The following is a 24,220-nucleotide window of genomic DNA, read 5'->3' as shown; positions in this document are numbered from 1 at the left end:
CAGTGGGGCAAAAAAAGTATTTAGTCAGCCACCAATTGTGCAAGTTCTCCCACTTAAAAAGATGAGAGAGGCCTGTAATTTTCATCATAGGTACACTTCAACTATGACAGACAAAATGAGAAAAAAATCCAGAAAATCACATTGTAGGATTTTTTATTTATTTATTTGCAAATTATGGTGGAAAATAAGTATTTGGTCAATAACAAAAGTTTATCTCATTACTGGTAGGCTTTGTTACTTCGGTCCCAGCTCTCTGCAGGTCATTCACTAGGTCCCCCCGTGTGGTTCTGGGATTTTTGCTCACCGTTCTTGTGATCATTTTGACCCCACGGGGTGAGATCTTGTGTGGAGCCCCAGATCGAGGGAGATTATCAGTGGTCTTGTATGTCTTCCATTTCCTAATAATTGCTTCAAAATTTCTTCAAACCTAGCTGCTTACCTATTGCAGATTCAGTCTTCCCAGCCTGGTGCAGGTCTACAATTTTGTTTCTGGCGTCCTTTGACAACTCTTTGGTCTTGGCCATAGTAGAGTTTGGAGTGTGACTGTTTGAGGTTGTGGACAGGTGTCTTTTATACTGATAACAGGTTCAAACATGTGCCGTTAATACAGGTAACGAATGGAGGACAGATGAGCCTCTTAAAGATGTTACAGGTCTGTGAGAAACAAATCCTGCTTGTTTGTAGGTGACCAAATACTTTCCACTATAATTTGCAAATAAATTCATTAAAAATCCTACAATGTGATTTTCTGGATTTTGTTTTCTCATTTTGTCTGTCATAGTTGAAGTGTACCTATGATGAAAATTACAGGCCTCATCTTTTTAAGTGGGAGAACTTGCACAATTGGTGGCTGACTAAATACTTTTTTTGCCCCACTGTATATACTGTACTCTATACCATCTTCTATATCTTGCCTATTCTGTACCACCATTCTGCCGTTCTGTACCATCACTCATTCATATATTTTTATGTACATATTCTTTATCCCTTTATACACACAAGTGTAAGGTAGTAGTTGTAGAATTGTTAGGTTAGATTACTCGTGATTACTGCATTGTCGGAACTAGAAGCACAAGCATTTCGCTACACTCGCATTAACATCTGCTAACCATGTGTATGTGACAAACAAAATTTGATTTGACATACTTTACACAAAATGAACAATTAACACAGACAATTATTTTCAGTTGAGGATATTTTTAAATATATTTTTGTGTGAACACAAGACCTGAACAGATCAAACTTACACAGTAAATCACAAAGGGCTTACAAAATGCCTTCACGTTCACACAAAATCATGGTGTATAATTTTCTATTCTCTAACTACGTGTCAACAGCACAAAGGCTACTTCGAATACTTCTCTCCCAGTCGCCACAGAGATAGCTGGATTGCTGGAGGTTTTCCACAGTGTAAATTACTGTGGTGTTCCAGATGGTCTATGTAGTCACCAGCTTATAATATTGTAATGCCGATCATGAAAATAACATACGCTACAGTAAGACCATTTTAACACACAAGATGCCATAAAACAACAATATGAGGGCAGCCTTTACGATAAAAAAAATTACATGCATATGAGAACGTTTAACGTATACATTAATATTTGGTCTAAGCTCACCAAATCAATTGCAACATGTCATATATAATAGCATCAAACAAAGTCAGTGAATCCCAAATGAACATTTAAGCACAATAAACTGTATTCCACTAGTCTTAGCAAGACAAAGCTTCATCCCATTGATGACAGAATGGCAGAAATAAATCCCTTATGGTGTCCAATAACTTCATTTCCTTCAGTCTGGCTGCCATTGGAAAGTGAAGTGTAAAAGGTGTGTTCAGCAAGAGTGTACTCTAAAGTGTCATAGATAACCATTACACGTATACGAAGGATTAAAAATATGCAAGTTCCCTTTGCATCATGAGCAGCCCGTCAGTGACCTACAAAGAAAAAAAGACAAAATGACAGGTTAGATGGGTTGTAGTCATTAACATGTTCCATTACTTTTATCGGTGCATCAATAATCAACGTTACATCAGGTTGGGGACTTGAGCCACTGGTCTTACTCAACTGTTGAGCACAATATTGATGCACAGTACTACATTTCCACATGGTGATTTGAATTTACAGTACCAGTAAACATTTGACACATCTCATTCCTGGGTTTCTCTTTATTTATTTTTTACAATTTTCTACATTGTAGAATAGTGAAGACATCAAAACTATGAATTAACACATATGGAATCATGTAGTAACCAAAAAAAGTATTTTGGATTTGAGATTCTTCAAAGTAGCCACCCTTGATGACAGCTTTGCACAATCTTGGCATTCTCTCAACCAGCTTCATGAGGTAGTCACCTTGAATGCATTTCAATGAACAGGTGTGCCTTATTAAGAGTTAATTTGCGGAATTTCTTTCCTTCTTAATGCGTTTGAACCAATCAGTTGTGTTGTGACAAGGTAGGGGTGGTATACAGAAGATAGCACTATTTCTTAAAAGACCAAGTCCATATTATGGCAAGAAATGCTCAAATATGCAAAGAGAAATGATAGTCCATTACTTTAAGACATGAAGATCAGACAATGTGGAACATTAGAACTTTTAGTTTCTTAAAAGTGCAGTCACAAAAACCATCAAGCGCTATGATGAAACTGGCTCGCATGAGAACCGCCACAGGAAAGGAAGACTCAGAGTTACCTCTCCAGCAGAGGATAAATTCATTAGAGTTAACGACACCTCAGACTGCAGCCCAAATAAATGCTTCAGAGTTCAAGTAACAGACAAATCTTGCTGACCACAGTCCACCTGGCCGTGCTGCTGCTCCAGTTTCAACTGTTCTGCCTGCGGCTTTGGAACCCCTGACATGTTCACCGGATGTGCTACCTGTCCCAGACCTGCTGTTTTCATCTCTTACTCCTGAGGTGCCGACTTGTTGCACCCTCGACAACTACTGTGATTATTATTATTATTTGACCATGCTGGTCATTTATGAACATCTTGGCCATGTTCTGTTATAATCTCCACCGGCACAGCCAGAAGAGGACTGGCCACCCCTCATAGCCTGGTTCCTCTCTAGGTTTCTTCCTAGTCACCGTGCTTCTACACCTGCATTGCTTGCTGTTTGGGGTTTTAGGATGGGTTTCAGTACAGCACTTTGAGATATCAGCTGATGTAAGAAGGGCTGCATAAATAAATTTGATCTCAACATCAACTGTTCAGAGGAGACCATGTGAATCAGGACTCCATGGTCAAATTGCTGCAACGAAACCACTACTACAAGACACTAATAAGAAGAAGAGACTTGCTTGGGCCAAGAAACACAAGCCATGTGGACATTATACCGGTGGAAATTTGTCCTTTTGATCTTTGTACAACGCAGAGTAGGTGAATGGATGATCTCCGCATGTGTGGTTCCCACCGTGAAACATGGGGTAGGAGGTGTGATGTTGTGTGGGTGCTTTGCTGTCAATGATTTATATAGAATTCAAGGCATACTTAACCAGCATGGCTACCACAGCATTCTGCAACGATACGCTATCCCACCTGGTTTGCGCTTAGTGGGACTATCATTTGTTTTTCAACAGGACAATGACCCAACACACCTCCAGGCTGTGTAAGGGCTATTTGACAAAGGAGAGTAATGGAATGCTACACCAGATGACCTGGCCTCCAATCACCTGACCTCAACCCAATTGAGATGGTTAGGACCACAGAGTGAAGGAAAAGCAACCAACAAGTGCTCAGCATATGTGGGAACTCCTTCAAGACTGTTGGAAAAGCATTCCAAGTGAAGCTGGTTGAGAGAATGACAACAGTGTGCAAAGCAGTCAAGGCAATCGGGTGGCTACTTTGAAGAATCTAAAATCTAATTTGATCGGTTCAACCCTCTTTGGTTACTACATGATTCCATGTGTTATTTCATAGTTTTGACATCACTACTATTCAACAACGTAGAAAATAGTAAAACAAATAAGAAAAACCCTTGAATGAGTGGGTGTATCCAAATTTTTGACTGGTATTGTACACGATCGCCATCCTAAGTAATGAATACCATATCTGATGTCCGGAAGTGGGCATTTCCTTTCATGAAAATGCTCTCTTCGGTAATGGCGGAATCAAGAAGTTGATAAACAGAAACTTAAGTGACCAAACCAAGTACAGGGGTTCCAGTGTCGTGTTATGTATGACAATATAATAATTTACATGTTATCATTTAGCAGACACTCTTATCCAGAGCAACTTACAGTGGTGAGTGCATACATTTTAATACTTTTTTCCCCCCATACTGGTCCCCCATGGGAATCAAACCCTGGCGCTGCAAGCGCAACGCTCTAACTGGGATACACGGGAATCAACATTTTGAGCACTCCAAAGATATTCCTTTCTATGGATGGAGGCATCCCACACCACTAGTCCTTGTAGGGTACTACCTGTGGAAGGACACTGCTAGACCATCTCATACTGGTTGTTGGTGATGTATCGAGACAAGCAGCAGGACAAGAATACCCCAATGAGCTAGGCAGAAAGTTAAACAGAGTTTCAATTAGGATGTGAACCAAAAAAAAAGGACAAGGTTAAATCTAGCATTTTCTTGATGATCTCACAACATTTCAAGATCCATGTTACAGGTAATAACATTATTGTATCTTTTCCCCATGTACCTGGAAGAACGCAATTCCAAAAGATATCCCTGCAATGATTCCCAGGTTAGACTCCATCAAAGTGGTCACCAGTGAGAAGCAGCCCTAAAACATGTTAAGCAGAAGGAAAACAATGGTTCCTTTAGGTTATAGCTGTTCATTACGCCTACTGATTGGCAAACACTTGATCTAAAAATACTGACAAACTATGAATCAAAGCAGGGTCTGAACTTAGCTAACCAGAGACACAAAGCTCTGACAATTCTGTGTGACATGATTGATAGTGATATGGAGGCAGTGCTCTCACCGTGTCATACACCACGTCACGAGCCTTGTCAAGGTCCTTGAGCTTCTCGACAGAGCAGACCGCGTTCGCTTTGCAACAGCTGACAGGGACGCCATTGTCTTTGAAGTACTTTGTGGTGTTCCAGTCCTTGTAACTATTCACTCCACAGCAGTACAACTGTACAAAATACACATTTACTAATCATCAAGAGGAAATAACAACGATGACTTCTAATTCCTAATTCTATGGATGACTTAGCCAAGTGGGCAAATCAAATAATGTTTTAAAAGGTGGTTCTATTGTACGTCAATAAGTTATTAATACTGTAAAAGACAGACCATAAGCTAATACAATCGTATACCAACCAAATCTATGCAACTGAGAAGAAGATGGCCGGGTCGTGGCCATCTGTACTGTAAAAGTTGATTATAGAAATACTTCTGCAGGGTCTCTGATAAGAGAAGTGGCTTATAACAACATTTTAACAGAATGTTTTGTGGTCTTTGCAAAGGAACCAGATAGAATTAGGCTTCGCAAGGAATAACAAAAATATAACTTACAGTCCTCTGGATGGTGTCAACTGCAGAGCTTTTGGGGTCAGTGGTATTGTAGTTCGTCACAGCATCTTTATAGGCATCACCTAATACAGCCTTTATCTGCAATAAACAACGGGAATTGGGTTTGATTTGTGGCCAACTGAATCCTATAGTAATGGCAAGTGTATTTTAAGTCACCTCATAGAAGTACCCACACATTGTTCTATACTACCCTATAGCTTACTGCAACATAACGACCAGAAGGTCTTCGTAGTCCTAGTAGGAAATGTTGGAATAATCTATATGGGAGTATAGCTCAGTGCACGGGTAATTCCATTTCTTATATATGAACATTTTTATACCTCAGCACCTGGTAAATTGTTGGATGTGGAAACACTACATTTGAAAAATCTCACCTCATGTCTGAATAAAAAGCCAGAGATGCCAGCCACAAACTCCGCTAAGAACACCAGAATCAGGAACATGGCATACTGAGAGGGGAACAAAAAAACTCTCATCAATTTACATACAAAGACTGCATGCAAAGACTAGAAACATTTGAGGAGAATGTGCAATACAAAATGATACACTTTCACAGTGCAACTGACCAGCTTCAGCATCCATGGACTACCGCGGCATGTAGCGAAGCAACCAAACAGGCCAAAAATGACGATGATGGCTCCAGTCCCGATGAGGACATATGGCGCGTTGGTGCTCTTTTCAGAGGCCAGCTGAAAATAAGCTTCCAGGCTCACCTTCCCCCATACTCCAACAGCCAGAAGGATAACCCCTGTAAACTGGGAGAAAGCACAGACACTCAGCTGGTCCTTTGTAGCGCAGTTGGAAGAGCACGGCACTTATAACGAAAGGGTAGTGGGTTCGATTCCTGGGACCACCCATATGTAAAATGTATGCACACATGACTAAGTGGCATTGGATAAAAGTATCTGCTAAATGGTATATATGATATAGAGTGCATTCGGAAAGTATTCACACCCGTTGACCTTTTCCACATTTTGTTACAGCCTCATTCTAAAATTGAATTAATTATTTTTCCCCTCAATCTACACACAACACCCCATAATGACAAAGCAAAAAAAGGTTTATACATTTTTGCAAATGTATAAAAAAAATATAAAAAAATGAAATATTGCATTTACATAAGTATTCAGACCCTTTACTCAGTACTCTGTTGAGGCACCTTTGGCAGAAATTACAGCCTTGAGTCTTCTTGGATATGACGCTACAAGCTTGGCACACCTGTATTTGAGGAGTTTTTCCCAGTCTTCTCTGCAGATCCTCTCAAGCTCCGTCAGGTTGGATGGGGAACGTCACTGCACAGCAATTTTCAGGTCTCTCCAGAAATGTTATGTTGTCATGTTGGAAGGTGAACCGTCGCCCAAGTCTGAGGTCCTAAGCGCTCGGGAACAGGTTCATCAAGGACCTCTCTGTACTTTGCTCCGTTCATTTTTCCCTTGATCCTGCTCGTCTCCCAGTCCCTGCCGCAGAAAATCATCCCCACAGCATGATGCTTCCACCACCATGCTTCACCATAGGTATGGTGCCTGGTTTCTTCCAGACGTGACACTGGCATTCAGGCCAAAGAGTTCAATCTTGGTTTCACCAGACCACAGAATCTTGTTTCTCATGATCAGAGTACTTCAGGTGCCTTTTGGCAAAGTCCAAGTGGGCTGTCATGTGCCTTTTAATGAAGAGTGGCTTCTGTCTTGCCACTCTACCATACAGGCCTGATTGGTGGAGTGCTGCAGAGATGGTTATCCTTCTGGAAGTTTCCACATCTCCACAAATAAATTCTGGAGCTCTATCAGAGTGACCATCAGGTTCTTGGTCCGCTCCCTGGCCAAGGCCATTCTCCCCCGATTGCTCAGTTTGGCCAGTGTGTGCTTTTCCAAATCATGTCCAATCAATTGAACTTACCACAAGTGGACTCCAATCAAGTTCTATAAACATTTCAAGGATGATAAATGGGATGCATTGGAGATCAATTTCCAGTCTCATAGCAAAGGGTCTGAATACTTATGTAAATAATGTATCTTTTTTTTCATTTGAATACATTTGCAACAATTTCTAAGAACCTGTTTTTGCTCTGTCATTATGGGGTATTGTGTGTAGATTGAGGGGGGAAAAGGATTTAATCAATTTTAGATTAAGGCTGTAACGTAATAAAATGTGGGAAAAGGGTCTGAATACACTGTATATATTTCTGCACTCTCAGGTCCATAAGGGGATTTTTAAGAACTTTGGCCTAGTTCTTTGACACAAACTCAAGATTTAAGGCTCAAAAACAACCATCTAATTATACACCTTGAGAACCTAACAATTTTATTCAGCTCAGTGTGACTGTTGTTCGAGGTCTTTACAAAGCTGAAAAAGCTTTTAGGTTGGTATAAGTGGCATACAGATTTTTCTCACATGGAAGGCAAAGTCAACATGGAACTTAAACATCTCCCCCACAACCAAAAGCCCAAGTTCTCACATCAGTGAGCTCATCATCTTCCATAGAAAAATGTATTGCCCTTCCTTCTACAAGAGTCATTCGTCAGAGTGCTGTCATTAGTCCACTGGGCCATGAATGATACACATCAGTCATATATCAATAAACGGCTGAGATAAATATGTTATCGTGAACTTTGAACCCAGAAAAAAGCCACATTCAATTAATGGCGTAGACAGAAAAATGGAAATTGAATGAACAGCATTGTTCACAAGATTTATAAAGAAAGCGGTTAGAAAAATGAAAGCTGTCTACCGGTCTTTAATGTCAACTTGGCAATTAAACATATACAGTGCATTGCGAAAGTATTCGGCCCCCTTGAACTTTGCGACCTTTTGCCACATTTCAGGCTTCAAACGTAAAGATATAAAGTGTATTTTTTTGTGAAGAATCAACAAGTGGGACACAATCATGAAGTGGAACAACATTTATTGGATATTTCAAAACTTTAACAAATCAAAAACTGAAAAATTGGGCGTGCAAAATGATTCAGCCCCCTTAAGTTAATACTTTGTAGCGCCACCTTTTGCTGCGATTACAGCTGTAAGTCGCTTGGGGTATGTCTATCAGTTTTGCACATCGAGAGACTGAAATTTTTTCCCATTCCTCCCATTCCTCCTTGCAAAACAGCTCAAGCTCAGTGAGGTTGGATGGAGAGCATTTGTGAACAGCAGTTTTCAGTTCTTTCCACAGATTCTCGATTGGATTCAGGTCTGGACTTTGACTTGGCCATTCTAACACCTGGATATGTTTATTTTTGAACCATTCCATTGTAGATTTTGCTTTATGTTTTGGATCATTGTCTTGTTGGAAGACAAATCTCCGTCCCAGTCTCAGGTCTTTTGCAGACTCCATCAGGTTCTTCCAGAATAGTCCTGTATTTGGCTCCATCCATCTTCCCATCAATTTTAACCATCTTCCCTGTCCCTGCTGTAGAAAAGCAGGCCCAAACCATGATGCTGCCACCACCATGTTTGACAGTGGGGATGGTGTGTTCAGGGTGATGAGCTATGTTGCTTTTATGCCAAACATAACGTTTTGCATTGTTGCCAAAAAGTTCAATATTGGTTTCATCTGACCAGAGCACCTTCTTCCACATGTTTGGTGTGTCTCCCAGGTGGCTTGTGGCAAACATTAAACAACACTTTTTATGGATATCTTTAAGAAATGGCTTTCTTCTTGCCACTCTTCCATAAAGGCCAGATTTGTGCAATATACGACTGATTGTTGTCCTATGGACAGAGTCTCCCACCTCAGATGTAGATCTCTGCAGTTCATCCAGAGTGATCATGGGCCTCTTGGCTGCATCTCTGATCAGTCTTCTCCTTGTATGAGCTGAAAGTTTAGAGGGACGGCCAGGTCTTGGTAGATTTGCAGTGGTCTGACACTCCTTCCATTTCAATATTATCGCTTGCACAGTGCTCCTTGGGATGTTTAAAGCTTGGGAAATCTTTTTGTATCCAAATCCAGCTTTAAACTTCTTCACAACAGTATCTCGGACCTGCCTGGTGTGTTCCTTGTTCTTCATGATGCTCTCTCCGCTTTTAACGGACCTCTGAGACTATCACAGTGCAGGTGCATTTATACAGAGACTTGATTACACACAGGTGGATTGTATTTATCATCATTAGTCATTTAGGTCAACATTGGATCATTCAGAGGTCCTCACTGAACATCTGGAGAGAGTTTGCTGCACTGAAAGTAAAGGGGCTGAATAATTTTGCACGCCCAATTTTTCAGTTTTTGATTTGTTAAAAAAAGTCTGAAATATCCAATAAATGTCGTTCCACTTCATGATTGTGTCCCACTTGTTGATTCTTCACAAAAAAATACAGTTTTATATCTTTATGTTTGAAGCCTGAAATGTGGCAAAAGGTCGCAAAGTCCAAGGGGGGCGGATACTTTCGCAAGGCACTGTATATAACTTCACCTAAAACTACAGCTAAATAGATGTTTATGCTCATAATAATAATTTTGGTAGAATCCCAGTCGTCTGAGGTTGTTTCTCAGTCAACAACCATTTCGAAAAGCTGTTTACAACATCTGCCAATTTGCCGAATACTGTCAGCTCAAGCACTAGCGCAAAATGCACTCTTATGGCGCCTACTGTTACTCCTTTAATAAGGTCGAAGGTTCGTATATGTTATTTTCAGAGAGATTGGCTCTAGCAGCCAAGAATTCCATCCAAACTTGAATCGATTCTCAATTGCGACAGGATTCTAGAAACATAGCCCTTTACTTTCATATCACCTCGAAATAATTTCACAAAAGCAAAATATAAACTTACTGTAAACCATTTTAACCGGCTTCATCACAGTTGCTGCTGATAGTATTTTTTTCAGTGATGACACGTTTCTAGAGGCCTTCCATTACACACAGATGTTCGGATCATGCTAGATACAGTTCCCAAATAGCACAGGTGGTCACGGTCTTCTGTAAATAGGAGCTGTAACATGGAGATATGGCCATGTGGAAACACTAACAGTTACCCTATAAATGTGTGTGTCAATCTAACGTTTTGTTTCTCGCAGATATGAAAGATAAGGTCTATAATGCTTCCAAAACAGTACCGCAAACGACACGTGTTAATGTTCAGACCGAGCGTCCGGGCTCTTCACAAAACTCCCCCGTATAGAAGACTCCTTTCTCCAATATGTGTAATGTAATAGAACTGAGAGCCATGATCAAGGGCTATACGAGCCTTAGCTGGGTGGAAATGATCGACTACATGAGCCGGCAATCGACGTGAACAATCGAAATGCAGCCTCGCGGACTGCAACACACAAAAGAAAAAAGGTCGCGTTGTTTGTCGCTCCTGGAGTAAAGTTTATTACAACATAACGACGAATTGTGATAGGGCCCCAACTTTTACTGATAAAGTTTGCACATTATGTAAATTGGCTCGAGGCGTCGCTAAATATCCAATAAAGTTATTATTTTATACCATAGTGTTGTCGCACCATATCACGGTGTTTATTTTCAATAATTCGAGTCATTTCGCGTCAGCCGTAGCCTAAAGTTATTCCTTTGTAAATGCCAATGGTTGGGAAAGGTTGCTTGTTGGCATCGCCGCTAACTTGGCCCATTGTTACCGTAGCTTGCTTGCATCAGTTATTTACATGTAAATACTCACCCAAAATATGAGACTGTAAGAAATAAGAAAGGTCTTGAGACAAGTAATCACAGGCTTCGTTTGAAGCCTTCTCGATGGGGGAGACATGACGGCTATTCCGCAGAAATGGTCAGTCAAAAAGTATCGTTGTTGCAAAAAGGGGAAGAAAAGAAAATGACCAAGGCGCCGTGCTGGAAAACTTTTCTCGACTAAACAGAATCCAAGGAGAAGTGACGTCGTTGATCCAGATTCACACTCCGTGAGAATAAAGTACATTTCCTAGTTGTTTTTTTAATTTTATTTATGGTGTTCCACAATTTAATATAATAACTTTATTATTCCCAAAGACAACTTCAGTTAATGCGGAGTTAGCGCCCTGATTGCAGTACTGAATATTGCTGTATATATATATATTCAGTGTTCGATCATGTATTATTTATTTTCCGCTCTTGCGTGTGCTGTCAACGTCATGATTGACCTAATTGTCCGTTATGGTTTTCAATACAGCAGTTTCAAAATTGTACGGGGAATTAAATGTTGTAAACATTATTAATTTCAGTAGGTGGATTTGAACATCACTCCTTGTTTTACTCAGGTGAGGTTTCGTGGACAGGGTTTAATTTAAATCAGGACGAGGATAAATTCTACTTAAATTACTCCAGATTAAAAATAGCCCTTTTTTCTTACTTTTATTTAACTAGGCAAGTCATTTAAGAACAATTTATTATTTACAATGTCGGCCTACCCCGGGCAAACCTAGACGATGCTGGGCCAATTGGGCACCGCCATATGGAACTCCCAACTCCCGAGCTGCAGTGCCTTAGACCGCTGTGCCACTCTGCTTAACTTCAGATGAATTAGTTATATAGTAGGGAGTCCCAGACTAAGGTAAATAAGAACATACCAGTTATATTTGTGAAATCTGATTAGATTAACGATGTGCACTTGGTGCTGACATGAGGACACTTCAAAAACCAGGGATGGGACCCTAATACATAAGCATTATGTGGAATTGGAGCAAGACACCTAGACCAAACAATGGACAGAAGTAAAAGAAAACATTCAAAGAATTTCAGTGACTTCAAGAGGGGAAAAACCCCCTCGAAGCGAATTGTGTTAAACCACCCAATTATCGAAAAACAAACAGCATGATTCATCAACAGAAAACAAGAAAAATAATGCCTGGGGTATCATGTCTAATGAATACAACACATGAAAAAGTAAACAAAAGGAAGCTACAACAATTTAAGTTAACTCTACTGTATTTATTGTTGGCTGTTGATTTGTGTACAACCATTTTTCAACAACCATTTTCCATCTAGCTAGTTGGCCATCTACATGTTGCTAGTTATACATGTAGTTATGTCTGTCATATTGAGGTATCTAGCTATAAATGGATGAATCTCCGATTAATCAAATGGATAGGTGTAAGCATCAGCATCTGAGGGTGGCCTGTCAGGCAGTCAAGGATCCAGTTGCAGAGGGAGGTGTTCAGTCCCAGAGTCCTTAATTTAGTGATGAGCTTGGATGGCACTATGGCTTGAAAGCAGAGCTGTAGTCCATGAACAGCATTGTCATGTAGGTGTTACTTTTGTCCAGATGGGAAAGAGAGGTGTGGAGTCCAATAGAGATTGCTTCATCTGTGAATCTGTGGGGCGGTATGCGAATTGGGGTGGGTCCAGAGTGTCTGGGAATATGGTGTTGATGTGAACTATGACCAGCCTTTCAAAACATTTAATGGCTACAGACGTGAGTGCTACTGGGCAATAATAATTTAGACAGGTAACGTTGGCGTTCTTGGGCACATCGACAATGGTTTCCCTATTAATATATATTTTTTGGCTATAACTGTTAAACTAGTGATGGATCAGGGTTAGGGCTGTATGATAGCCCTTGGAACTAGTCCAACAATGCCGCCTAGTGGTAATTTATCGAACCGCATGTGATAAACGCGGAGGAACTTGTCGGCACTAGTTACCACAGCCAAAAGGTAATAAACCCCGCCTATTTCTCAAATGTATCTTCTTAAAATGTGATTTTAAACCTAACCGTAACCACACTGCTAACCTTATGCCATCCCATAACCTGTTGACTTTGTGGCTGTAGTAACTAGTGGACACCGAGGAACTTCTACAGTAAAAGTTGTCGTCTGGTTTGACTGGAGCGTTGGTGGGCTTCTTCTTTGCACAGAGAGAGAGAGAGAGAGAGAGAGAGAGAGAGAAGAAAAAAGACGCGAATAGTTTTGTCGTTAAAAGAAACGAATTTACGTTTTAGTCGTGCTTATGGTCTGGACTAGAGCTCGCCTTACTTTTTTTCTGCGCTGGACTATGGTCAAGGGTCTCCACATTGGCTAAAGTCGATGCCTAGTATCACATTTATCTGAATTATTGCGCGTAAAGACCGTGTTGTCATGTCACGATTCCATATCTTTTTACTATTCCTGGTGACCTTTTATCAAAGAGCTGCTGGGACACAATGAGGGTAAGATCACCCACAGGGCACACACGGGTTTAATCAACGTTGTTCTCACGTCATTTCAGTTGAACTAACGTAGACTATACCTTAAATTCACGTCTGTGACCAGTGGGCAGATACATTGCACTTGGACTATTCTGGTTCTTTACTCAAAGATTAAACTTGGCAGTAGCCTTGATGTGCAGAATGCATGCAAATGTTATTCTATTCCTCATGCTGAATAAGTAGTTATGATTATATCCGGACATACTTTGAAACTATACTTTCGTAAACTACTATAAAATCATTATTGCCAGTACAGACACATGCTTTCCCTGTCAGTCTCATCTATGGCCCATAATAGGTTCCATGCAATGGGGAGTGGGGAACCAATATACACGGGCAGTTAGGAAAGCTAAGGCTAGCTTTTTCAAGCTGAAATCCTGTAGCACAAACTCAAAAAAGTTCTGGGACACAGTAAAGTCCATGAAGAATAAGAGCACCTCCTCCCAGCTGCCCACTGCTCCGAGGCTAGGAAACACTGTCACCACCGATAAATCCACTATAATTGAGAATTTCAATAGCATTTTTTACGGCTGGCCATGCTTTCCACCTGGCTACCCCTACCACGGTCAACAGCCCTGCACTCCCCACAGCAACTCGCCCAAGTCACCCCCATTTTTCTTTCACTCAAATCCAGATAGCTGATGTTCTGAAAGAGCTGCAAAATCTGGACCCCTACAAATCAGCCGGGCTAGGCAATCTGGACCCTCTCTTTCTAAAAATTATCTGCCAAAATTGTTGCAACCCCCATTTCTAGACTGTTCAACCTCTCTTTTGTATCGTCTGAGATTCCCAAAGATTGGAAAGCTGCCGCGGTCATCCTCCTCTTCAAAGGGGGAGACACTCTAGACCCAAACTGCTACAGACCTATATCTATCCTACCCTTCCTTTCTAAGGTCTTCGAAAGCCAAGTTAGCAAACAGATTAGCGACCATTTCGAATCCCACCATACCTTCTCCGCTATGCAATCTGGTTTCAGAGCTGGTCATGGGTGCACCTCAGCCACGCTCAAGGTCCTAAATGATATCATAACCGCCATCGATAAGAGCCATTACTGTGCAGCTGTATTCATCGACCTGGCCAAGGCTTTCGACTCTGTCAATCACCACATTCTTATTGGAAGACTCAACAGCATTGGTTTCTCAAATGATTGCCTCACCTGGTTCACCAACTACTTCTCTGATAGAGTTCAGTGTGTCAAATTGGAGGGCTTGTTGTCCGGACCTCTGGCAGTCTCTATGGGGGTGCCACAGGGTTCAATTCTCGGGGCGACTCTCTTCTCTGTATACATCAATGATGTCGTTCTTGCTGCTGGTGATTCTCTAATCCACCTCTATGCAGACGACACCATTCTGTATACTTCTGGCCCTTCTTTGGACACTGTGTTAACTAACCTCCAGACGAGCTTCAATGCCATACAACTCCCCTTCCGTGGCCTCCAACTGCTCTTAAATGCAAGTAAATCTAAATGCATGCTCTTCAACCGATCACTGCCTGCACCTGCTCGCCCGTCCAGCATCACCACTCTGGATGGCTCCTACTTAGAATATTTTTATTTATTTTACCTTTATTTAACCAGGCAAGTCAGTTAAGAACAAATTATTATTTTCAATGACGGCCTAGGAACAGTGGGTTAACTGCCTGTTCAGGGGCAGAACGACAGATTTGTACCTTGTCAGCTCAGGGATTTGAACTTGCAACCTTCCGGTTACTAGTCCAATGCTCTAACCACTAGGCTACGCTGCCGCCCCGTGGATAATATGTGGATAACTACAAATACCTAGGTGTCTGGTTAGACTGTAAACTCTCCTTCCAGACTCACATTAAGCATCTCCAATCTAAAATTAAATCTAGAATCGGCTTCCTATTTCGCAACAAAGCATCGTTCACTCATGCTGCCAAACATACCCTCGTAAAACTGACCATCCTACCGATCCTCGACTTCGGCGATGTCATTTATAAAATAGCCTCCAACACTCTACTCAAAAAATTGGATGCAGTCTATCACAGTGCCATCCGTTTTATCACCAAAGCCCCATATACTACCCACCACTGTGACCTGTACGCTCTTGTTGGCTGGCCCTCGCTTCATACTCGTTGCCAAACCCCACTGGCTCCAAGTCATCTACAAGTCTCTGCTCGGTAAAGCCCTGCCTTACCTCAGCTCACTGGTCACCATAGCAGCACCCACAAAGCCAATTCCTCATTTGGCTGCCTTTCCTTCCAGTTCTCTGCCACCAATAACTGGAACGAACTGAAAAAAATCACTGAAGCTGGAGACTCATGTCTCCCTCACTAGCTTTCAGCACCAGCTGTCAGAGTAGCTCACAGATCACTGCACCATCTGTAAACAGCCCATCCAACTACCTCATCCCCATACTGCATTTATTTATTTATTTATCTTGCTCCTTTGCACCCCAGTATCTCTACTTGCACATTCATCTTCTGCACATCTATCATTCCAGTGTTTAATTGCTATATTGTAATTACTTTGCCACCATGGCCTATTTATTGCCTTAACTCCCTTATCTTATCTCATTTGCACTCACTGTATATAGACTTTTTCTTTTCTTTTTTTCTACTGTATTATTGACTGTATGTTTTGTTTATTCCATGTGTAACTCTGTAACTCTGTGTTGTTGTATTTGTCGAACCGCTATGCTTTATTTTGGCCAGGTCGCAGTTGCAAATGAGAACTTGTTCCTCAACTAGCCTACCTGGTTAAATAAAGGTGAAGAAAAAAAATACCTCAATCACCGCAGTAAATAGAAGTAGCCGAGGTGGGATCTTTAGAGGGACCTGCAGGAATTACAAAGAGAGCAGGGAGTATTTCCCGAACAGAAACTCAACCACTCTAACATTATTTATTATTATTTTTTCTAACATTTATTTATGCTCCACCTTCCGGAGACACCTGAAACCCCACCTCTTTAAGGAATACCTAGGATAGGATAAAGTAATCCTTCTCACCCCCCCCCCCCTTAAAATATTTAGATGCACTATTGTAAAGTGGCTGTTCCACTGGATGTCATAAGGTGAATGCACCAATTTGTAAGTCGCTCTGGATAAGAGCGTCTGCTAAATGACTTAAATGTAAATGTAAAAATTATTTTTCAGTTAAAAAAAGAGAGAGCAAAGAAGCCCAAATGTCCCATCTATGCATTTTTTCATTAAGAAAAAGTTTTGTAGGTGAATACAAGTCATCACTGTACTAAGCCTACAGGCCCCATGAGTTTTCTATATAGCCCTCGTCCTCTGTTGAGCATGTCACCCCTTCTCAGACCTGTGTAATTACATCTCCAATCACAGACAAATGGTTGAGTGTGCACAGACCAGCTGTGCCAAGGCCCTCATTTGGCCCCTACGAGACAGTGATTCGAGTCACCTCAGATCCACCCAAACTCATGCCTGCTGCCAGTTGATTACAAAGCAAAACCACAAAGCCAAAATCTAGTCGCTAATGGATTGACATCTGGCGATGTCTCACACTATTAGTCACATGTTCTCCTGTAATTGAACACTTTTCCAACTGAAATACAAAGGATGCTGATCTGAAATCAACTTCCTAAACCTCAACATGAGAATATATCCATTGAAACGAGTGCAGTGTGGCTGCTGTGAATAGTCGGCTGGTGAAATCCACCCTCTCCAGAATGACTCATTTCTCCAAGTTGGATGTTCTCCCTGCAGTGGTCATTGTATGTCTTTCTTTTAAAGCAACCGCCTCACCGAGAGCAGTGGGAAGTGTTCCTGGCTGGTCTCACTGTGATGCATGCTGTGTCTATCTGCTTTACAACCTGCAGGCGGCCATAGCAGCTGCCTGCATTAGTGTAATAACGTAAAAGAGATATTTGAATATTGATACCACTTGCATGTCTACTATGAGACATGGTACAAAGGATTTCAATCGCTGCTGAAATGTAAAACTGTCTTGAATGCCAAAGAGTCTGTTTATCCTCACTTGGATTTGCAAACACGAGGGAGACTTGGGTGCTAGGAATCTGAGGGCATGTTTATGTGTTATTCAGAGTTGGACTGTAAATAAGGCATTTGATGAAAGGTGTTTGTAAGTAAACATCATTGTACATTTAGCAGCCTATTGCAAGTGCCCCAATTACCATCATTAGAGACGTTGTTGAGATTTGTCACCATGAGTTGAATTTCCATTGGTCTAAATTACACATTGGCTAGCCCCTGTCTACTGGGTAAGCTAGTATCTGGACCACAAGTACTCAGCGGAGAGACAAGGGGGGGGGGAGAATCTAATCCGGCAGCCCTTTTTCTAAACAGAAGAGTCCCTTTTAAATATCCTTCAAGAGATTGGGTTTATGAAATAAGATAGACCACAAGTGAGGGGAAAGAATGAGTGTGGTAAGGGAGACGTAATGTATGGAAAGTTAGATTCAGCTCCTCGGTTTAAAGCTACAGTAAAAACGACGAGGCAAAAAGACTAACGAGTTACAGTAATACGCTCAAAATGGAGGAGAGGACCTCTGCTTTCCAACGTTGTCCTCTTCACGTGTCATGATCTCAGTGCACATTCAGTGCAATGTGTGCCCAGTTAAGTCCTTTTCCTACTTTCTTTGCCATCTTATTTTCCTTCCATGTGACGCTAAAACACTTTTACGTTGAGTTGAATGAAACTTTGGCAAACCAGAAAGCCTGGCTCTTTTTCAGAGATGTACTAGTTTTCACTGGACTTTACTTTTGGATCCCAACCAGGTTTTTTTTCCCAACTTCCCTTTATGGAAATGGCTCAGGAAAGGACCAGGATTCAGGCTGTGCGAACCTGAGACTTTGTGGGGAAACCGTTAGCATCAGAGGTTCTCTGCATGACCTTTATTCTACTCTTCATGTTCTACCTCAAAATCATTTCATATGTATCACAAATAAGCTGATAAATACATGTAGGTTAATGTGTGGGAAAGAAAGTACATATCGCCCATAAATACATTAGTAGCTGACAAATAGTTTTCATCTGTTTATGCCTTGTTGCTATGACTGATTTTAGAGCTAATAATAGTGTGTCGTTGGTTTCAGGCTCTGGAACCACAATGCACAGCAGCTACAATGAGGTTGTGCCAGAGGAGGAGTACTACACTCCCCAACTGAACTACAGGAGTAACTACGGAGAACCACACAGTCACAACACTAACATTATCAACAACACAGATTTGAAATCTACGTACCCCACATCACTGTTTTGAAATCAGTGTCTCTTGGCATGTCTGCAGCACATTGGTCTTGGCGCTGCGTTCCAGTGTGTGTTTAAACAATATTGTTTTGATGCAGATCTAAGATGGTGTCACTTTCTGACCCTGGCCAATGGGGATGTGACCTGCCACTTCCCCCGAGGAGAGAACTACCGCAGCACCCTAGGCACCCGCTGCGAGATGACCTGTGACCGTGGCTACAAGCTGCTGGGCAGATCCTCGGTGCAGTGCATGCCCAACCGCCGCTGGTCTGGGACCAGTCGCTGCCGCCGTGAGTACAGGCTGATTATAGACCGATACAGCTGATTGTCTTTTTTGTCCATGTCCTCTATTGTTCATTTTTCTTTTAAAGGCCCTGAGTTTTCTTTAGAAAAAACCTTCATAGGAGTAATATGCACAGAGTATACAAAACATGAAGGGCCCTGCTCTTCCCATGACAGACTGACCAGGTGAATCCAGGTGCAAGCTATGATCCCTTATTCGTGTCTCTTGTTAAATCCACTTCAGTCAGTGTAGATGAAAGGGAGGGGACAAGTTAAAGAAAGATTTGTAAGCCTTGAGAGAATTGAGACATGGATTGTGTATGTGTGAATGGGCAAGACATAAAATTTGAAACCGGTTTGGTAGTAGGTGCCAAGCGCACCATTTTGAATCAAGAACTGCAACACTGCTGGGTTTTTCACTCTACAGTTCTCTGTGTGTATCAAGAATGGTCCACCTCCCAAAGGACATCCAGCCAACTTGACACAACTGTGGAAAGCATTGGAGTCAACATGGGCCATCATCCCTGTGGAATGCTTTCGACACCTTGTAGATTCTGTGCCCCGATGAACTGAGGCTGTTCTGAGGGGGGGGGGGGGGTTATGCCACTCAGTATTAGGAAGGTCTTCCTAATGTTTGTTATACTCAGGGTCTATCTTGTTGACTACGGTGACTCCACAGAGGTTCGTTGCAACGTGTTGCACCTGATCTGGCATGGCACGTACCACTGCACCCAGGGTTATGTGGTGGACTCCAGCTGTGGCTACATCTGTGAGCTGGGGTACCGGATCGAGGGGGACCACTCTCGTACCTGTCTGGATGGGGGGGTCCTGGAGTGGGGCAGAGTCCATCTGTGCAGGTATAGCTCATATGTTTAGTCAGCATGTCCACATATACTGACATGATTCATGAATGCTTTTTCACTGTGGTGTGAAACCCAGGTGGTGTTTGGTTTGATATGCCTGGAGGTAAGTGAATGGTCAAAGTCAGTGGTAATTAAGTCAGCAGTTTTTTAAAATTGTATTTCCATGAGTTAATGAGATGCATGCACCCTGTAAGCACAGCAAAAATTTCAAAAAAACATTTGGAATCCAAACTAATTGTTTTTCCAGTGCCGTTTTGTTTCTAACTTTTATAAGCCCCGGCAGCTCCCATGGGCATGTCTCCCACCCACATAAACACAACACAGACACTCATCTAGTACCGCTCTTTCCACGTTTCATTTCCTTTTTCTGTCTTTGTCTCAAAACCAAGACCAATAGATATTTCTTATCTTCAAAGTTCCCCTCACTCCAAAGATTAATTGATTCAATTGACCCAGACCAACAGAGGATGTTAACATTTAACCCCCCCCCCCCCCCCCGTTGCCTCGGAAACGGCACATAAAACACTGGAGTATGACAGTTTTTTTTTTTATTTTTAAGATTCCCTCCTTCCCCTGTGCTTTATCAGATGAATCACGTGGTGTTCTTTGTCTGTTTGCAACTTTAAAGAGGGGATGAACATTATCCGGCACACAGCACATGACTTACTGGACAAACAAACAGTGCATTCGGAAAGTATTCAGAACCCTTGACTTTTTCCACATTTTGTTATGTTATAGCCTTGTTCTAAAATGGATTAAATTGTTATTTTTTTTGTCAATCTACACACTATACCCTATAATGACAAAGCAAAAACTGTTTAGACATTTTAGCAAATGTTTTCAAAAACAGAAACACCTTATTTACATAAGTATTCAGACCCTTTACTCAGTACTTTGTTGAAGCACCTTTGGCAGCAATTACAGCCTCGAGTCTTCTTGGGTACACCTGGGTTTTGGGAGTTTCTCCCATTCTTCTCTGCAGATCCTCTCAAGCTCTGTCAGATTGGATGGGGACTGTCGCTGCACAGCTATTTTCAGGTCTCTCCAGAGATGTTCGATCGGGTTCAAGTCCAGGCTCTGGCTAGGCCACTCAAGGACATTCAGAGACTTGTCCTGAAGCTACTCCTGCGTTGTCTTGGTTGTGTGCTTAGGGTCATTGTCCTGTTAGGTGAGCCTTCGCCCCAAGTTGAGGTCCCGAGCGCTCTGGAGAAGGTTTTCCTCAAAGATCTCTCTGTACTTTGCTCTGTTCATCTTTTCCTCGATCCTGACTAGTCTCCCACAGTCCCTGCCACTGAAAAACATAGATTTAGGTTTAGGTAAGTATTTATGAATCATAAAAAAGAGGTTTGGAGAGCCTTTACGCACAAAAGGAAATTGCCCCATTCTTCAACCCATGGTAATCTTCAAATGAGTCAATTCCGCTATTTCAGCCACACGTTGCTGACAGGTGTATAAAATCGAGCACACATCCATGCAATCTCCATAGACAAACATGGGCAGCAGAATGGCCTTACTGAAGAGCTCAGTGACTTTTAATGTGGCACTGTCATAGGATGCCTCGTTTCCAACAAGTCAGTTAATCAAATTTCTGCCCTGCTAGAGCTGCCCCGGTCAACTGTAAGTGCTGTTATTGTGAAGTGGAAACGTCTAGGAGCAACAACGGCTCAGCCGCAAAGTGGTAGGCCACACAAGCTCACAGAACGGGGCCACTGAAGCATGTAAAAATCGACTGTCCTCGGTTGCAGCACCACTACCAAACGGCCTCTAGAAGCAACGTCAACACAAGAACTGTTCATCAGCTTCATGAAATGGGTTTTCATGGCCGAGCAGGCTAATACCAAGCGTCGGCTAGAGTGGTGTAAAGCTTGCCGCCATTGGACTCTGGAGCAGTGGAAACGCGTTCTCTGGACTGATGAATCATGATTCACCGTCTGGCACTCCGAGGGATGAATCTGGGTTTGGTGGATGCCAGGAGAACGCTACCTGCCCGACTGCATAGTGCCAACTGTAAAGTTTGGTGGAGGAATAATGGTCTGGGGGTGTTTTTCATGGTTCGGGCTAAGCCCCTTAGTTTCAGTGAGGGGAAATCTTAGCGCTGTGCTTCCAACTTTGTGGCAACAGTTTGGTGAAGTCCCTTTCCTGTTTCAGCATGACAATGTTACCATTTACAAAGTAAGGTTCATACAGAAATGGTTTGTTGAGATTGGTGTGGAAGAACTTGACTGGCTTGCACAGAGCCCTGACCTCAACCCCAATAAACACATTTGGGATGTATTTTAACGGCGACTGTAAACCAGGCCTATTTGCCCAACATCAGTGCCCAACCTCACTAATGCTCTTGTGGCTGAATAAAAGCAAGTCCCCCGCAGCAATGTTCCAAACTCTAGTGGAAAACCTTTCCAGAAGAGTGGAGGCTGTTATAGCATTACCTGGGCGACCAACTCCATATTTAATGCCCATGATTTTGGAATGAGATATTCGACGAGCAGGTGACCACATACTTTTGGTCATTTAGTGTAGGTCAAGGTCAGAATACAGTGTATCTGTAGACACACCTTCATTTATTCTATCTCCACCCCGGGAAAACAAAGTGGGTGAATAGCATGCTATTGTCATGCTTAAGTTCAAGGTCACAATACTCGTAGGTAGAAAAGTGCATAAAAAGGGAATTCCCCTATAGCGTCTGAGTAGGAGTGCTGATCAAGGATCATGTCCCTATGTCCATATCATCTTAAATCCTAAACTGATCCTAGATCATCAATTGCTTTGTGAACAATAGAGATCCTGCTCTCCGTCTCTCCCCAGGTGTCCAGTCCTCAAGCCCCCTCTCCATGGTTACCTCACCTGTGACTCTGATGGGAACAACTACGGGGCGGTGTGCGAGTACCACTGTGACAGGGGCCAGGAGAGGAGGGGGATCTCCAGCCGTGTCTGCCATTTCGACCACAGCTGGACTGAGGCCCCTGCTGAGTGCGTCCGTTAGTATTGAGAACCAATGACAGAGCATGGCCATCTGGTTTGTTGTCTTCAACTGAACCCATACATGTAAAGTGATTATACCAACAACCATACTGTTTTTGATGGTGTGTGCATGTGTACTGTGCAATAGAGTTTAAAACCGATGTGGATACAGCTTCTGGGCTCCTGGACCGGTTCTACGAGAAGAGGAGGCTTCTGATTGTGTCGGCACCTAACGTAGCCCATGGAGACTACAAGCTCCAGAACCTTATGGTACAGGTGAGTCCGAGACACCGGGATGGTTTGGGTATCATCTGAAAGTCAGGGAATTTCTGCTGTCAACAATGGTAGTTACTACAGGACTTAATAAATAGCTGTTTAGTGAATTAAATATGAGTACCTCGTTTGTATGAATTGTGACCATGCTTGGGGTGTTTTCATGCCTAGAAAGCAGATTGTGGTCTGGACATAAGAGGAGTGACAGTGATTGAGCTGCTAGGGTCCCCTCCTCGAGAAGTGGGCCACATCAAGGGACGTCATTTGGACACTGAGGTCATTGAGGGTCTGAGGTAAGGTGACTTTATAATCAAATTGTATTGTAGAGTGAAATGCTTGTGCTTCTAGTTCCGACAGTGCAGCAATATCTAACAATTTCACAACTACCTAATACACACAAATCTAAGTAAAGGGATGGAATATGAACATGTACATATAAATATGAATGGGCCATGACCGACCAGCATAGACGGTATAAAATACAGTATATACATCTGGGATGAGTAGTGCAAGATATGTAAACATCATTAAAAAAGTGACTTTTGATCCATTTGTTACGAGTGTCCAATCATGTTGGCTGCACTGCATCTTCAGGCAATGTAATACACCATCACCGACTTGACACTAAATGGTCATCTCGTACTGTGGTACAGGCAGGCTTTCCGGATCCTACTTCAACATGGTGCTGCTGGACAAGGATGGTTTGGACCACGAGAGATTCCTCACACCCACCACATCCGATGAGCTCTTCTCATACATCGACAATAACCTTTTGGACGAAGAAGAACGGAGGCGGTTGGTGTTAGAAACCTCTGACTAAGAGTGCCCCCTGGTGGCTTGGAGAGGTCACACTTTCAAAAGATATCAGTTTAGAGGAAGGCTGGCCCAGAAAAGAGAGAAAACAAGAAAACAGAAATGCTCTGCTAGTCAAATGTTTCCATTGGCTGATAAACCTGAAAAACAGGCTAAGATCTTCATCTAAAAGTATAGAGATTGTTCTTCACCTTCCATACTGCACAGACGGGTATAACAAACATGGAT

At 42.2% G+C, this 24,220-nt stretch overlaps 2 protein-coding genes across 8 annotated transcripts; one reads left to right on the top strand and one right to left on the bottom strand.

The window, feature by feature from the left end:
* Positions 1–1,180: 1,180 nt before the first annotated feature.
* tspan7 (tetraspanin 7) lies at positions 1,181–11,421 on the bottom strand. The gene is made up of 8 exons (XM_046296545.1): positions 11,111–11,421; positions 6,071–6,259; positions 5,879–5,953; positions 5,487–5,582; positions 4,948–5,103; positions 4,662–4,745; positions 4,431–4,515; positions 1,181–1,939 (listed from the first exon to the last, which is right to left on the bottom strand). Exons 1-7 carry the CDS (start codon positions 11,363–11,365, stop codon positions 4,447–4,449), a joined length of 924 nt encoding a protein of 307 aa, XP_046152501.1. The 5' UTR covers positions 11,366–11,421; the 3' UTR covers positions 1,181–1,939; positions 4,431–4,446.
* A 1,751-nt stretch (positions 11,422–13,172) lies between these two features.
* LOC123993324 (sushi repeat-containing protein SRPX2-like) lies at positions 13,173–24,041 on the top strand. Of its 7 annotated transcripts, XM_046295346.1 has the most exons (9): positions 13,173–13,570; positions 18,329–18,429; positions 18,647–18,727; positions 18,899–19,090; positions 19,762–19,939; positions 22,751–22,923; positions 23,055–23,182; positions 23,351–23,472; positions 23,833–24,041. In XM_046295346.1, the coding sequence occupies exons 3-9, from the start codon at positions 18,661–18,663 to the stop codon at positions 23,921–23,923; spliced, it is 951 nt and encodes a 316-aa protein (XP_046151302.1). In that variant the 5' UTR covers positions 13,173–13,570; positions 18,329–18,429; positions 18,647–18,660; the 3' UTR covers positions 23,924–24,041. The 7 variants fall into 7 exon arrangements, 6 of the variants coding, with proteins under 6 accessions (XP_046151302.1, XP_046151303.1, XP_046151301.1 ...); XM_046295347.1 differs by lacking the exon at positions 18,329–18,429; XM_046295345.1 differs by having other exon boundaries at positions 18,329–18,727.
* Positions 24,042–24,220: the final 179 nt, after the last annotated feature.

The sequence above is a fragment of the Oncorhynchus gorbuscha genome, linkage group LG13 (genome assembly GCF_021184085.1).
Source record: "Oncorhynchus gorbuscha isolate QuinsamMale2020 ecotype Even-year linkage group LG13, OgorEven_v1.0, whole genome shotgun sequence".
Classification (NCBI taxonomy): Eukaryota; Metazoa; Chordata; class Actinopteri; order Salmoniformes; family Salmonidae; genus Oncorhynchus; species Oncorhynchus gorbuscha.
This window is presented reverse-complemented; position numbering and strand designations above follow the sequence as displayed.

Coding starts and splice junctions, on each gene's coding strand:
- tspan7 (XM_046296545.1), bottom strand. CDS start 11,365: ATGTACTTTATTCTCACGGAGTGTGAATCTGGATCAACGACGTCACTT. Junction 5,104..5,486: donor TTGACACCATCCAGAGGACT/GTAAGTTATATT, acceptor TATTTTGTACAG/TTGTACTGCTGTGGAGTGAA. Junction 4,516..4,661: donor TTGGAATTGCGTTCTTCCAG/GTACATGGGGAA, acceptor CTTTCTGCCTAG/CTCATTGGGGTATTCTTGTC.
- LOC123993324 (XM_046295343.1), top strand. CDS start 18,156: ATGTGTGCCCAGTTAAGTCCTTTTCCTACTTTCTTTGCCATCTTATTT. Junction 19,091..19,761: donor TGGGACCAGTCGCTGCCGCC/GTGAGTACAGGC, acceptor GTGACTCCACAG/AGGTTCGTTGCAACGTGTTG. Junction 19,940..22,750: donor GGCAGAGTCCATCTGTGCAG/GTATAGCTCATA, acceptor GTCTCTCCCCAG/GTGTCCAGTCCTCAAGCCCC.